Genomic DNA, 17,068 nt, shown 5'->3' on the forward strand with positions numbered 1-17,068 from the left:
CACATTAAACTTCGCCCAAAGAACTTGTATCGAGCCATTTTAAGCCGCTGAGTATTTAATTAAAGATTATTAAAATAACAGCCACCGTTGTGTAGTGGTTAGAGCGATAGGCTCACGATATGGAGATCCGAGCTCAATTCCCGATGGGGATATTGAAATTACTTTGTGAGACTATCATTGGTTTGGTTAGGAGAATCCAAGCTGAATCCCATGTTTAGGCCCATGCTGGGATTCGAACCTGCGACCTCCGAGTGAGAGACAAGCGTTCTTCAACTGGGCTACCATGGTTACTGATTCACGATTATACTAGTGGTGTTAATTTATTTTAATGAAACGGTTTATACAAATATGTTGCCGTAAAAATAACCTGTCTAAATTGAAAAAGAAATAAAACAAATAATATTATGTCGCGAAGTTTATTTACAATTTATTTTTTATTTACAATAAGAACCTGAGCCTACCCCTACGATCGTGATGCTATATAACATAACGTTGCATTATATTATGTGATGTGATAGACAAGACTTTTCTGGTAATCCTTTAGAAATCAGTTTTGTGGCACTCCCTCAATATCGGAGTGGCATAACATTTTGCTGAGCTGGTGTCCCTTTTTATTAGAGATAAGGTTTAAAATGATTTTGTTCATTCCTCTATCTGTGTACCTACTTAACTACTTATTTCTAAAAAAATTGATTTTCTTTCTTACTTCTACTATCCCCTATTGTTATATCTATAACAAGCCGTTAAGTCAAACTAAGGACAAACGTGTACGGTCACGAGCATTAATATGTAAACACTTTGGTACCATGTCACATTAACATTTTTGACAAATTGAACTGTAAGTCTCACTAAATGTCAAATATGTTAGTGCGACAGAGTCCTAAAGTGGGTACATTATATTGCTTATGACTGTATATCTTCACCCGATACTAAAAACCGTCTAGGCGCATTTTTACTACATTGCCACTACTTCAATACCTACAAACAATAAAAAATATTACAAATTCTTCCTATTTTCTTCAGGTTTACACTGGGTCTGAAATTACGTCCTCTTTTTGATACAAATAAACCTTCGCAAAACTTTTTTTACATGTAATTTCTAATAATAAGTAAGAATAATAACAGTTAAGTAGTTGACAATAACTTCAGACCCAGAGTAAACCTGAAGAAAATATGAAGGATTTATAATATTTTTTATTGTTTGTAGGTTATCTAGACTTTCAAGTAGTGGCAAATTGTATAGAGCTCATTTAACTTAGTGTATTTATGACAAAAATAATAATTTCGATGACCGAATGGCGTAGCTACACTTACGCCATCTATTGTCTCTAAGCTAGAGTTCTAACACCCTTAAGTGGTTTTTTGTTGTACACCAAATTAATCTACACAAGGTCTTTACATTATGATCAAAGTCAAGCCAAGCTAAGCAAAATGTTCATTTATGATCAAACGTATTAAGAAAACAAAACTTTATTCTTATGTTGGTACTAATGAAAATTACGTCGCTGCTTTTTGGCTGAACAAGGATCTGAATAACGGGTTAATAGGTAGATAAACATTATATCATAAAAAAAGATATAATCATATATGTGAGACAAAAGGCGGCACTACGTCGTAACCTTAAATTAGTAAGTAACAGAAATATCCGTAGCATAGTTTCACGTTTACTAAGATCCAAGAATTGCCCAGATGAAATATACGCAAAGCATGTTAATCAGGGTGATGGGCAACATGAATATCATGTACTTGCAGGCGCTGACGCGGTAGCCCTGCTGCCAGGCAGACGCAATGCACGCGATCGACACACCGGTCCCCAGAACAGTGGCTGAACCTACAACAGATTAGCCTTTAAACACCACGGATCGAAGAAAATTCAATGAGGATAAAAACTGCCTATTTCTCCTATCAGGTGTCGCTACCGTTGAGTGTACTTTATGTTTGACAGTTCCCCATACTATTTGAGAAAACAGACATATTGTTTCGGTAATACATATTTATACAATGTAATTCTTTGCGCAGCGTTTAACTGCAAAATCATCTATAGTGTTATATTTATTCCCTTAAGATCGGAAAGAAGAAAACTTAAAAAAAAAAACAAATTTTCAATCAACTGTCTTTTTCACATTGGCTGCTTTTTTTTTCGTAACTCATCTTTTACACGGGAAAGACACTCCACGTTGCTGCACGTTGTACCTATTACAATTTTCACTGGACAGAAAGGAGAACAAAATTTAGGAATACTCAACAGTGTTGCCGCCTACATTTATTTTGAACTTCAAGTTTTATCCTCATTAATTATCACGCAAGATACGATTACCGGCGTAAATACTGCTGCAGTTGGTTGTAATTACTGGCGAGTAAAGTAACCTTATGAAGGAGCAGTTTTGCAAGGGTTTCGAGCAAAATAATTACATTGTAATAATTACATTGTAATTATTTTTGGATAACCTCAATCAGGTAAATTACTATTATTATTTCGGTTAAATAACAGAAATAAGGTATTTTTTTTATGTAAAAATTTGAATGCGTAGTTATTTCTTCGAAAAGAGTATTCACATAAGTATTTCCTACGAAGCTTTTTTTGGGCTATCGGTTTGTTTAATAATATGGTGTGTATTTAGATGGGAGAAATGAGACCCATTACCTCCGACATTGCAACCAAACGTGACGGCATACACCAAATCTGCTACACGATCTGGTAACATGTCTCCAAACCTCCTGGCCACAAGACGCATTGTAGTCACTGAACCGAAATTATTGAAAATTGCACTCATTGCAAAAGATCCCTGAAATCAATAAGTTAGTAAGTTGTCACCTCTCTAACGTTTATTCAAGAAGATTTAGGGATTCTTATTAACCTAACCCGAAGTTATTAACATGTCCATTCAAATTGATCCACAATCGGATGCGCTGATAACAGACACCATAGAGTTATAATTATAGAGATATGCCGCAGGAGCATAGCTGGTGGGACGGAAATATGCACAAAACGGGCAAATCATATGAGGCAATGATCGTATTTTAAAACTTTCCACATTGCTTCTTTCGTATCGCGCAACCACAACTAGCGCTTGAGTTGCTACGCAATAAACTCATTAACAGGATGACATGCGGATGTAATTTAGTGCTGAGGACTATTTCCCTTGTTTCTATGATCTGTGCTTGACACCCTGTAGGAGCCTTATCTAAGCCTTCGACAGCTGGCGTGCCTGAAGGTTCTGGTAACATATAGGTATCCCCACTGTTTTTTTATACGTACTTAACAGAAGTATGTACAATCAAAGAGCAAAAGTGCAGTCACTGAGCCCAGCGAATTATTTGTATACACCACTGAAATTATGAACCATTATTAAATTTGTCACAATTATGAAATTTATGATTTTGTAGGTGTTTTTGGTCTATTACAGAAACGACATGTTACTAAGAGGTCTTAAATGCAACCATTCAATTTATAACTTTGCCAGAACTTGATTGGACTTTAGCACCTTATCGTACATACATTACAAGGAAACTTACCCATTGCAAGTACCTCATAACAGTGAAAGGAACAGCAGATTTATCTTCAGGGAGTAATCCCGATAAGAATAGAAATATTCTTTTATTCAAACGCATTGTTTCAAGGGACTGTAATGAGAATAATACTCATAATAAAATTATTTCATTAATATGTACAGGTTTTTCCGCTATTCCCGCTAATGAAAAGCTTGTCACGTGAGGATGCCACCACATACAGAATATGTATGTTGTACTATTTGTGTCATTATAAGTTTATCCGAATGATTAGGCATCCAATTTTATTTTTACATTATTAAGTAAGTACAGCCATTCATCATTAGAGGACGAGTCAATAAAGGTTACTTTTTATGTTTATAAATTTTACACTACAAAATTACAAATAACAGGTGTGTATATACTTTTCGCCCATAAATCAAAGTCGTATCTCTTATCTGTTCAAGTTGTAGAAACTTACCCTTTCTATAAAAAATATAGAAATCAAGCCTATAATCGTACACCATTGTAATCTCCTTAGCAAGCTATTGAAATCTTCCATTTTTAAGAAAATTAACAAATATCCCGTACATGCTACGACGAACATCCCTATAGATACGAGACCTGAAAATATATTTGAATTTAGAATAAAAATTAAGGCCTGTTTCAAGTTTCGTCACCTGCTGTTAAAGCTGCCTTCCAGCATATTTTATAATTATGTTAATGGCTAAAATTGGGTTCATCAGCCATATTAGAGTTCAACATAATTATCTTGCAGTAGCAGTCGCCGCAGCTGAACTCTGCATAGAGGATTATTGTACGTGGCAATATCTGACAGATAAGTTCTAAAATACTTTTAGACGCTTATCAGCAAGTTGTGAAACAGGCCCTGACATAAAAAAATATTTAGGTAGGTACTATGTACATATATCTGTAAATATGCGCCACACGTCCTTATATTTGTTTTGGTAACACATATGTTACCATGTTGGGTCGATGCTGACGTTTCATCGGTTTCGCTCACTTCAGTTTTGCTTTAATGGGCGCGAAGCTTACATGAAGGTGAGATGGTGGGTGAAGATAATGATTCAATCAAACAATCCATTCAGTAACATCTGAGTGCCGAAACAATAAAAAGAAGTTAAACATATGCCTGCTTACCTAATCCGTTTACGTTGTACCGTCTCAGAGTTAACATCACGAAGAATCCAACGACCACGAGGATAACCTTCATGAGAAGAATTACATCAGTGATCTTGTTGAAGCGCTGTTGATCAAACAGTCACTACTTAAAAAAGGAAAAAGACACTTGCTTACAAAACTCAAGCCCAAGTGCATGCAAAATACTCGAATTAGTCATAATTTTCGAAGTGGACTTGATGTTATAACTCGTGACATACACTTTAGCGTTACATGTTATAAACCCACAAGTTCTCTTGAATAAGTAAGAAGGTTAAGTCTTTAGTACTTCTCTAACGCGTGGAGGATGGATGTCAGTAAGTCTATGCAGCCGCTCCTGATCAATCTCATGATTCCACTCGATTAGCTGAGCTCTGATGGGGTCCCAGTTTTTGCTGTTTCTATTGATGCCAGAGGCAGTGATGCGAAGGAGTGTTTGACGATGAATCAACACTGAAATGATAAATCTTGTAAAATAATTTATAAGTACCTCCTTAAATCGATCTGGATTAGCCTGATTACACTAAATCCAAACCTAAATACAGAGAAATGCAAACCATAACAATAAAATACCACATGCAAATGCAGTGGTTTAGTAGTTACGATTAGCCTGATTATTTAATGGTAGGTACTTTGTTTTTACATTTAAGCTACTTTCCAATCCCAAATCTTGAAATATGAATACTGCCAAGTGAATTAATCTTATTGCCCGGAGAAATACGCCTAATCCATTTTCATTCTGAAAGTAGCATACAGTAGCAAGGGTAACTAGTGGTACTAAATAGGGTGGTCTCTATATCAACAGTAGGCTGCCAACCTGTCATCATTATAGCTCCTATAACACACTTCACGACTTCAATAACAAGTGTGTGGCTGCAAGATTCCTCCCCGGCGTGCAATAAGAAATAAATAGTATCTGACGCGACTTAAAATAGTTAAAACACTTTTAATATTAATGGAACGCCTGCTCACTTGCTACTTCTGGAAGAGAGTATATATGTGGCTTCAGCAACCGGAACACTAGAATAAGATACACAGTCGTGGCCGCAGCCGATGCGATAACACCAGGCATTACTTTCTGATGGAACTTAGTATCTTCAAATGCCTGTAACCAAATGATAGTCTATTTCTACACATGACACGTAATAATATATTGACTTTATTATCTTTTGGCCAGGGTGTGAATAATGAACGAAAGCAGTACGGTGCGAAATAACGTACTCACTGATGATAATAATATCCCTAAAGATGCCGATCGCTAGATACCTACGCTAGAAAATCCTCGTAGACTAGCATACTTCTCATACAAATAGACAACCAATCACTGTAAAAACGTGTTCAAGGTGCATCTTATCACTTGTTGCACTTTATTTGAACAGCCATAAAATCCAATTACAAATACAAAAACGTAGCGAGTGTGAGGCTTTTCGTTTATATGTCAGTGTAGATCAGATACTATGAACAAACTCATGGTTACTGACGGTTTCCGTAGCTTGCCACTTGTCGTAGCCCTTTATGATATTGTAGTTGACATAGTTGTAGTCAGCGTCGAGCACGCTTGCCATGTTGCAGAACAAAATCATAGACAACAGCACTGGTGTGGGGTTCATCTGCCCCTGCTCCACGGTCCTGTTCATGATTAAACAAAAGTTCGGATATTACATCGTTAACGATAGCAATGTTATAAATATTTATTACAAGTAAGATTTGCGTTCGGGCAACATTTACTTAGTTTAATCAAGCCACAGGACTCTCATTCAAACTTGCGAATGTACCGGGTACACTAATATAATAAATCACGCCTCCATATATAATAAATCTGCAACACTACCTAACGCAAATTTTCGAGTCCTTTTTTCCGTGTTGGTAAGTAACGTTCCCCTTTTTCATCAACAAGAAGAAAGTAACAAGTAAATAAATGCACCTTATTGCTACCGGCGTCAAGAATAATATAGCTGCCACACTGTCCATAAACACGGACAAGGTGAACGCGCACACGCACATCATAAAAGTAATGCCAAATATGGAGCCTAAGCAGACCTGAAAGCAAATCGGATGTCATTAATCGGCATTGACTCTTAAGTTTACTGCTTTTATGAGTTTGACTAAGTATTATAATACGCCGTTGTGGCTAACCCTGAATCAAGACAACAATCTGCTCATCTTATTGCAACATTAACGACCGCCCAGTAGTGGTTAAGTGGTTGTGTTGGCAATACTTGGTCAACTCATATTAAAATTTCACGTTTATCTAATGGTTACTTCTCTGCTAATCTGAGTAACCAAATAATAAAATGCAATCAGCTGCTTTATCGAGTGAGAAATAACAGTCAGCTGGCAGCAGTGGGAGCAATATATCAAAGAGTGCTAAACGTAAATGTGTCCATTATACCTTATAAATGGTGAAAGATACAAGGTTGTAGAACCCAGTATCCGCCGTAACTGCGACGAGCATCATCACAAAGATCAACTCAAAAATATAGTCGAGATTCAACCAGACCACAATAATGTCCGGTCCAGGCCTTATTTGTAGGAATGACAATACTGAGGCACAAGCCATTGCCATCACAAACAGAGCCAGCACACGATTTGTCTGTGGACAAAAGTAAAATATTACTAGTAGGTACAGCCCTAAAATGTAAATAAGGGGGTAAATATCACAAAAGATAAAAAAGCCTCAAATTGTTTTGTCATTTTTAGAGTTTGTTTACGTTTGGTATCGTAGTCCTAAAAATCACATGAATAATTATTATAATTTGGCTACTTCATTTACTTTTTTTGCGTTTGGATGTAATTTTTGTTTTAATTATCAGTTATATAAAATATGTGTCTAATAGTAAAAAATAGAGTTATATGACGAAAATTTATTTTATTTTACTGCTTTTAACTCTAGAACTTACCTGCAAGAACAACAAAGCCAGAATGAGGCCAACAAGAATGAGGCCGTATTTGATGCCATCATAATTTTTGATCACAATAGGCGGTGGCGGCGTTGTCGTGGTTGTCGTAACACCCATGCCCTTAGTCATTTCTATAGCAAAAGCGACGGTGTCTAGTTCCGTGTTATTTAAAAAATCAACCATTGAGGTCATGTTCAACATATATTTGAGGCCGTATATCACAGTCATGTTAGAATCTGGCGTCACATTAGCATAGTGTCTGTGTCCGTGGAGTCTTCCACCGACAGCTGTAACATAAATAACCCATACAGAGTTGCCCAAGTATTGAGTACCGTGTTTTGCTTCACTTGAATCCAACAGAAGTTTCTTTATGTCTTTCTGAAATACAGGACAGATACTTAAACGCATTCTTTGCCATTTCCTTGTCTCTAAAACTCCAGCAGAGAAAAACAAATCCATTATCAAACGAACCTTTAAAATTTCTGAATGTATATCCGTACATGCGGACGTTGCCCCAAGGGACGAAGTTGTATGGTTCTTGTACGGTAAACGACGTCATGGGATGCCGGGAAAGATTGTAGCGGGTCAGCCTGGCTGTTAAAGTTGTGAACGTCCACCATGTCATTGATCTAGTCCGACTAGGAAAATTGCTGCAAAAAGTCATTGCATGCAGAATTCTGTGGATGTCACTAATAGACCCTCGTCGAAATGTAGAAAAATAAGCCTACCTATTTACTTTAGAACTTTAATACCGAAGAAAAGTGGAAGAAAGAAATAAAGTCTACTTAGTGAGTCACTTACTAAGTCCATGACCAATATATGCCATAAATCCCGTACCAAATACTCTTTTTATAACTTGACTGATACCAATATTTTACCGTGGTCGTATAAGTCATAGTTCTTCTAGTTGTTGTGCTGGTTATGGCTGAATAAGAGTCTTCATATATACGATGGTCTACCTGAACATCATCAAAATGAATAATTCTGTAGTTTTAAGAATAGGATAAGAAAGTGGTTCATCGAAAAGCGAGTTAAGTGCGTTCTCAAACAATGGCAATGCATGTATGCCACGGCACCTAATTGTATTACATTTTCCTTATCCTTTTGGACAATCAGATGGCTCAGCCTGCAATATTCTCGTGAAAGTAATGTTTTAATCTAACCGCTTGACTATGGAAATGATTTACCCTCCACTTGGCACATAGGTAACTTTGTACGCACTGCCCAGATGGGAGTAGGAGTTATAGGTTATTTGTGACTAATTATCTACAAATGCTAAGAAATGCCAACGATTGCAGAAGAAGTTGCAAATCACAACAAAATGTATAAGAAACGGTAGACCAACCACCCGAAACAACAACACGGTAATCAGGAGAATTATCGAAGATACTGACATCAAATCTGCTAAAAGTATTGCAACTGATTGCAGATAAAAGGACCAGAAGGAGAAAAAATATATTTACTTATGTACCTCTACAGCTTCCGCATCGTCAATTTTGACATCAGATCGATTCAACATATCTTTAAGAAAATACAATCTCTCAAATTGACAGTTGAAAAATACGTTGGAGTCAGCGAATGGACCTTGCATGCGTACCTCCAGTTCCGCAGAGTCATATGTGTTATTAAACAGCAACCCTAGAAAAAACAATGTACTTAACTTCAATAAATTGTAATAAAATATATTATTATATGTTGCTCGTGTGTTGCACCATTTTCAAATATCATCAGAATCGAATTATTTGAGTCTACCGGCAGCCGTTCTTAGCATTTGAGTTGTATAAATTGATGCGACTCAACCGGGCTTTTATTTGTGTTTTATACACTAACTTATCCGCTTGCAAATGCTTCTGTAGGTAATGAGAAGATGAGTTTATTACCAGCTACACTGCGGAGTTCTCTGAGGAGTTAATCATTCTGTATACGCCATTATGTCGACGTTTGCGCTTTCTATCCGAGATTATAATAATTCATATTTTTGAGGTAAGCACGAACAAGTGCTTATAATCATTACACAAGCGTAACCAATACCCACTGTGTGGACTTACATTTAAAATTCTGTTGTTTCTCTATATACGTGTTCCATTCTTGCTGAAGTACGATTGGTTTAGGAGTTACGTTCACAAATCCGGCACTCATAAGGAACCAATACAGTAACAATACCCACAGTGAGGTAAATAATATTAGTTTGATGCAGAACGTGACCCACATCATCAATTGTTTCAGCTAGAAAGTGAAGTTTCAAGGCTATATGCTAAGGTTAAGAGGCAAAAAAGACAAGGCCTAGCATACCGTTATAAACTGATCGCATCTGTACGACTGTATTGAAACGCGTAACTACATAATTATTATCATCAATAAATAAATAACAATAAACAATGAAACCCTACTATTTTGAACCTAGCCCGTTGCAAAGCTTGTGATATGACATTGTTTGCATAAATATTCGGCCAGAGGTTTATGCCATTGAGACAAAATAAAAAAAGCTGGCCTAGGTGTTTCTCCACTAACCCGAAATGGTATGGTTGGTATGCTTCGTACATCCGTAGATTCATGTGGGAGTGGGATACTTAGAGACCGACAAAAATGTTTTAGCGCATGGCCATAACCGTAACGAACATAATAATATAATATTATGAAAACTTTGAACAGTTTGGACCAACAAAAATCAACAAAAACAACACGAAAACAACATAATTGACGGTTGTTTTAATTGGGAAATTTGTTAATAAATGGGAACACCAGCAAAATCACCCACGCGCCAAAACATCCTTGTCGGTCTATACGTGTAAGCTATTATGTTCTTTTTTAACTTACTTACATAAATCATTCTGTTAACGTCATCTTCCTCTTCTATTCTAAAAACAAAATAATAATATCTAGTCTGGAAGAGTAATAGGTATCATTATAAAATAACAGTAATATTATTGGGGCTTGCGAACCAAAGCATGAATACAAAAAATAGTAAAAAATAATAAAAGAAGAAAATGGATAACTTAGCCGCCAGGTTTTAGAAAAGATTTGTTGTCGTCAACTCTATCATCGTCATATTTAAAATTTTATCCCACTTATTTTGCACTGCGCACTTACTTTTACATGCGCAAATATCAAATTGCAACTTTGCCTTTTGGGTGACTTGCTTCGATGTGGCCTCTTTAAACCTCCAGGTCTGTGCTTTATTTTGCGCCATTTCTCTTTATTTTGCATCCTTTGCATTTGCATCATTTTAAGGTTTACTTCCCAACATTTTTACGTCGCTCTTAATTGTACTGGAGCAAGTCGGTTGGGAGCGTTCTTAACCTCTCTTTCCTTCAACAGTACAATTATCGACTCAATTAAAATCAAACTTACAAATTGGAGCACACAACGCTGGGTGGGTCTGATGGACGGCAGATGCATGGTTGAGCAATTGTCTTGCGATACTCAGATAGAAAATGTTCTATTTTATCTGCAAAAAATATGTATATTAAAATTACATTAAGTATAACACACACAATAATATGACGTCGAAAGCGATAGTTTAGCGATATGTGACATCGTGGTCGTTTCATGGAACAAGCTACAGATGCCGCAAAAGATCGCGAGGATTGCAAATCTGTTATTCAAGCCTTACATCCCAACAGGGTATAAAAGGATCAGAAGAAAAAAGAACACGAAATAGTTGAGCAGTGTGAACAGTTATAAAACACGTGAACAGTTTTGCCAGGTTGATGGGTTCACTAATAAGGTTTACAGTGACTGACTCTTAATTTATTCGTTTACTCTCCACCATCGATCGTTACAACTTTGTTCATATTGTCGAATTTGTTAAGTAAGAAGATGATCATTGATCATCCTATTGTGTGGTGTGGTGATTCTATTCTCTTGTGTGGTGTGGTCGCATGTTAATTATATCAAGGATACATGTGTAGGCTTAGAATAGAATAACAAATTATGATTCTGAAAGCGACCGGAAAGTTGAAAATACCGAGGCACGACATGAGGGTGTGACAAAGTGTAACGAGAACACTGTCGTATTCCGTTGTCTGTGACGTCATACATATTACGTATCTTACCACGAGGGTTATCCAGGTAGAAGACAAGGACACTTTCATCGCCATAGGAACGTGTAGAATAAAGAGATTTAGATTTGTAAGGTCGGATATCTTGACCTGACCAGGTTTTGGAGCGCTCGCGAAAACTGAAAATTATATATTATAACGTAAGAGAAACTTTCATTATATAGTAGATGGGTTATTCCAGTAAGATGTAATGTAAAATGATCATTGTGTCATATGTGTAACAATTTTATATTATAATCCATTGTTCACACGGTGGACAATGGATTATAATATAAAATTGTTACACATAGATGCGGGCCACTTTCTATCCAGTGAGGTATCTTCTAACGAACCGCACGTTAGATTTACAGCAAAAAAAGTGGCGGATGTGGTGAGACGTATTACAAGAGGTAAATCACCTGGGCATGATTCCCTTAGCATTGAACATTTGCAACATGCAGGTGTACATCTGCCCAGAGTACTAGCGATGTTCTATACGTTCTGCATCAGACATACTTACCTTCCGGTCGACCTGATGAAAACTGTAGTGGTGCCAGTAATAAAGAACCGTACTGGAGATGCCTCTTCCATCAATAACTATAGGCCCATTTCGTTAGCCACTATTGTAGCAAAGGTACTGGATAGTATGCTTGACAAGCAGTTGGACAATCATTTGGAACTCAATGATGCACAATTTGGTTTTAGGGCAGGACTCTCTACAGAGACAGCGGTGTTATGTCTTAAGCATACTGTCCGGTACTATACTGACAGGAAAACACCTGTCTATGCGTGCTTTCTTGATTTGTCTAAAGCTTTCGATCTGGTTTCCTATGACCTTTTATGGAAGAAGCTACAGGAAGACACGACATTACCGGGCGAAATGACAGTGTTACTTAAATATTGGTACGCAAACCAGATAAATATGGTGCGCTGGGCGGGCTCAGTATCTGGTGAGTATGGGCTGGATTGCGGGGTGAGGCAGGGTGGCCTGACCTCACCTAAGCTCTTTAGCCTGTATATGAACCGGCTTATTGGTGAGCTCAGCGGCGCCATGGTTGGCTGCTCCATTGACGGCAATTTCGTTAATAATATAAGTTACGCTGATGATATGGTGCTGCTGAGCCCATCAATTAGCGCTCTGAGGAAGCTTATCGGCATTTGTGAGCGATACGCGGAGGTCCATGGCCTCAGATATAACGCCAAAAAGAGTGAGTTGCTGATTTTCAGAGTAGGTACTAAAGAGCAACAATATGTACCGCCGCCGGTCACTCTTGAGGGCACTCCTCTGAAAATAGTGTCAGAATTTAAATATCTGGGGCATTGGGTCACTGCATCGCAAAATGATGACATGGACATAGAGAGGGAACGTAGGGCGTTGTCAGTGAGGAGTAATATGTTGATTCGTAGGTTTGCTCGGTGTACTAAAGAAGTAAAAATTACATTGTTTAAGGCATACTGCCAATCTTTTTACACCTGCAGCATATGGATCAACTTTACTCAAAAAGCTTACAGCGCTCTGCGGGTCCTATATAACAATGTGTTTAGATCATTGTTGGGGCTTCCACGTTACTGTAGTGCGTCTGCAATGTTTGCTGATGCGCATACTGATGGCTTCCATGCTATCGTTCGCAAGCGAGTCAGTTCCCTAATAACGAGAGTACGTGGCAGCGCCAACAGTCTTCTAAGAATCGTAGCAGAGAGGATGGATGGCCCATTCTGGAAACACTGGGTTATGACTCACGTGTTACCTATACGCCGTGTGGCCAAGTAATGTCATTTAATTTAATATACTAACATAGTTCGTAAGTCTCTATTGTTTAACTAACATTATATGGATGCAGAATCTGAAATAAATATTTTATTATTATTATTATTATAGATGCGTTGGGTACATGGATTTTTGTATCTTTCTGATCTGAATACATCCCTTCACACAGAAACGGCTTCGTACAAACTTCTCCGTTCCGGTTTCGGAACGCGCCCGGCATCACCTCTACGCGTAATGAACTTTATTATACTTACACGCTTGAGAAGTCAACGCGAGAAAATTTTTCATCAGAAGTTTTGCTCTTACTCATCTCACCTGCAAAATAAATGGTACATTAAAATAAGGTATGTCGAAAAAACAAACGCTCATGACAATATCCCAATTACGATAGTCAAGAGGTACATCCATCATAAGATGAACTAAGAACCCATACCTAACCGAGTTTTCTATTAGAGCAGCGTGATAGGTGGTGAGCCGTATCGCTATTCATAATGGTCAACCCATTGTGTAAGTATAAACTGTACTTAAGATAAATTAATAACTCATTGGTGCAAGTCCGTTACCGGGGTACGAAGCGCCGCTTCCTGTTTAGGAAGCAAGCCGGTGAACCACAGGACCACATAACGATCTGTTCTGAAGTGACATCGAAAAGCTATCGATATGTGAAGTACTGATAATATGTATGTAGTGCATGGAGGTAGATGAAACAGCGGGCCACTTGCTACTGAAGAAATCGCCTTGATGACCAGGCCAAGCAACTCGGTCTGATTCTCCCCTACGTCGTTGACAACTTCGAGAGTGAACTAGACCAAAAAAGAATTTACGGAGTACGAAAGAAATCTTTAAGATGTATAAAGTATGTTCTTATTGTTTCATGCTATCCACCACGGTTGGAAAGACCAAGGGCACGTGTAGCGCGATCAACTTTGTACTTGACTCATCGCTAAATTTATGACACACGGACCTCTGCGGTAATATTAAAAGGTCGTCTAGTGCATTAAAACCTATAAGGCATGAATTAAAATATCGACCATCATGCAAGGATATCCCGAGATCCCTCCTTCTAAAAACTTTAATATTATCGGCTATTATCAAAAAAGTACTTTTGTATGCAGTATCTTACGAAGAGTAATAATTGCTGCCAATCACATAAATTAAACATAACTGGCTATTGAATTTGATAAGCAGTAGAGATGTTGTAGTTATTTGTTTCCAGGAGTACTTAGTAGTAATTAAAGAGAGTGGGATTGAACCGGCGACAAGTCTTTCCATCGCCTTTCTGCTATTCCGCGTTATCCACTAACCTGAGTCATATGTGCTGTCATCAGAGCTGTTATCTGTGGTGTAATCGAAGCTGAGAGCTGAGGGTATCCCCACGCTGCTCCACTTCCGGGCAAAGTCCCGACAACATCGATGGACATTTATTGTGGGACACGACGATACCCTGTACAGATACGGGGTAAGATCGACACAAACTTGCGCTTCAGTATTACTTGGGCCGCGACGCTTCTTTTCTTTAGACATTCAATTATTGTGTTCTCCATTGATTATCATCATCATCAGCCCATTAACGTCCCCACAGCTGGGGCACGGGCCTTTCCTATGGATGGATAGGGAGATCGGGCCTTAAACCACCACGTGGGCCCAGTGCGGATCGGTGGTCATTAACGCCAATGCAGCCGGGACCAACGGCTTAACGTGCCTTCCGAAGCACGGAGGAGCTCGAGATGAAAACTTTTTTTGTGGTCACCCATCCTATGACTGGCCTTTGCGAAAGTTGCTTAACTTCAACAATCGCATACCGAGCGCGTTTACCACTGCGCCGCCGAGCTCCACAAAGTAAGTAAAAAAAAATCTCCATTGATACTAATTTTGTATTCGCTTTATTATGAGATATCAATTATTATTGCGAGGTGATCTGCCGAAGTGGTTTCAACATTTAAACGTAGAGTTACATAAAGTTACTACTTACACACATTGTTTCTCATCGTGATGCTGCACAGAACATAATGCCCTCACAGACTTTACAGATATGATAGAATCACTCGTTGTGGATTGTCGATCTGAAAAGAACAATTATTTGATTCATACTTGACGCATTTTATCACTTGGCCGCTCAAATAGGGAGCACAGAGGGCTCCACATGCCTAGAAATTGTGTTAGAGTGGTCTGGAGCGATAATGCTAAGCGCTGAGCCTGAAGGAGGGAAAACGTCTACAACACCGCGGGGGAAGTATCGAAAACCTAAAATATGGGGACCTGTGCTCGTCGTTGCGAGCTGATTGAAGTACAGGTTATAAATAGGAAGGTGTGAGTTTAATATTTTATTTGTAACTTCTCACCAGTAGTATCTCCCAATATGTCCTTGGGATCACCGTTTTTGACATCTCCACATAATGTTTGAAAACTAGGAGATGGACACAGTTCCAAGCTATGTTTATGCGTTCGCGGACACGACTCCAAAGACTTAGACCTAGTTCCCACGCTACTAACAACAGAGTCACTTTCAGTTTCGCATCCACGTAACGAATGGCATGACGCGATCTTCATAAATCGTCGCGATCTCTCCATTTTGTAATAAATTACTGAAACTACAAAAGTGTGGTAAAATTTACAAATTAAAATATTAAATACACTTTCATTTATTTCGTTCTTCGTATAAAAAACATTTTTTTGATCTTTTTAATTGTCATATTTGACTTTCCTGCAGGACTGCATAGAGAATATAAATTTATAATAATCTTCATAGAGCAAATACGATCTTAGCACAGATATTTAATACTTTTTTCTAAGGCATAGAGCAATACGGGCCTCCGTTTTAGGCATAGACATATGAAAAATTTCCTATCTCTATGGTCTGAAGCCTCCGCGTGCCAAGTCATCGGACCTCTGCTGCCAAGCAGTAGTGTCTAGGTTCTAAGGCGGCCATAGAGCTATATACGGATTTCAAGCGGACTGGCATAAAGCTCTGTATTTTGCGCGAAAAAAATCAAAAACTTTATTTTAATCGTTATCATTATTATGCAAAATTATCGTTCTTTTTTTCTGGGCATCGAATTAAATAAATAGAAATTAGAAAGTCAGTATCCAAAATGAACCTATTTATTCCGAATGCTGCAGGCTTCATTGTATGGCCTGCCTACCCCTAGAGAAAATGATGCGTACCTGTTTGTAAAAATGTTAGAAACGTTTCCAACTTTTAGTCGTTCTATATTATTCATTATCTTGCCTACTCGTTTCTACATTGTAATAAGTGATTTAACAGAAAAAAAATAGTGGTCATTAAGAGATACCCAGTCTCTATCGTGCTCATTTTAAAACTGCTGACATTTTATAAGCGCGCTGAGGGTCGTGACCTCCCTTCTGCATTACTTTTTCTCATACGATCTTTCTCCATCTCTTTCTGTCGCATGTGGTGGCGTTGTGAACTGTAGAGTCCGGACCGGTGCGGATCTGGTCGAACAAACGTATAGGGTTGCATCCACGCGGTCTTTTCCCATCCACTTTGCCAGTCAGTATGATCTTCTTGAGGTTTCAGCATCCTTTCTTGCAATGACACACATAATTCTTGCAATCACTGACATTAAATTACTTTTAAAATGAAAATTTCAATGTGGTGTTTTTAGATCGTTTGAACATGGAGAATATTTACATCACCCAGTTCGTATTAATCCGGTCTTTCTACTTGATAC

At 38.0% G+C, this 17,068-nt stretch overlaps 2 protein-coding genes across 2 annotated transcripts; both read right to left on the minus strand.

The window, feature by feature from the left end:
- Nucleotides 1-469: 469 nt before the first annotated feature.
- Nucleotides 470-7,697, minus strand: LOC126370375 (P protein-like). Its single transcript, XM_050015213.1, has 11 exons — nucleotides 7,569-7,697; nucleotides 7,061-7,261; nucleotides 6,593-6,708; nucleotides 6,150-6,297; nucleotides 5,641-5,773; nucleotides 4,958-5,121; nucleotides 4,651-4,756; nucleotides 3,971-4,113; nucleotides 3,517-3,624; nucleotides 2,645-2,786; nucleotides 470-1,831 (listed from the first exon to the last, which is right to left on the minus strand). Exons 1-11 carry the CDS (start codon nucleotides 7,695-7,697, stop codon nucleotides 1,668-1,670), a joined length of 1,554 nt encoding a protein of 517 aa, XP_049871170.1. The 3' UTR covers nucleotides 470-1,667.
- Nucleotides 7,698-9,141: 1,444 nt separating this feature from the next.
- On the minus strand, nucleotides 9,142-15,947 carry LOC126370376 (uncharacterized). The gene is made up of 7 exons (XM_050015214.1): nucleotides 15,719-15,947; nucleotides 15,349-15,439; nucleotides 14,681-14,820; nucleotides 13,631-13,691; nucleotides 11,624-11,748; nucleotides 10,920-11,016; nucleotides 9,142-9,206 (listed from the first exon to the last, which is right to left on the minus strand). The coding sequence occupies exons 1-7, from the start codon at nucleotides 15,945-15,947 to the stop codon at nucleotides 9,194-9,196; spliced, it is 756 nt and encodes a 251-aa protein (XP_049871171.1). The 3' UTR covers nucleotides 9,142-9,193.
- Between the last annotated feature and the right edge of the window lie 1,121 nt (nucleotides 15,948-17,068).

This window comes from Pectinophora gossypiella, chromosome 10, assembly GCF_024362695.1.
Source record: "Pectinophora gossypiella chromosome 10, ilPecGoss1.1, whole genome shotgun sequence".
In the NCBI taxonomy this organism is placed as follows: Eukaryota; Metazoa; Arthropoda; class Insecta; order Lepidoptera; family Gelechiidae; genus Pectinophora; species Pectinophora gossypiella.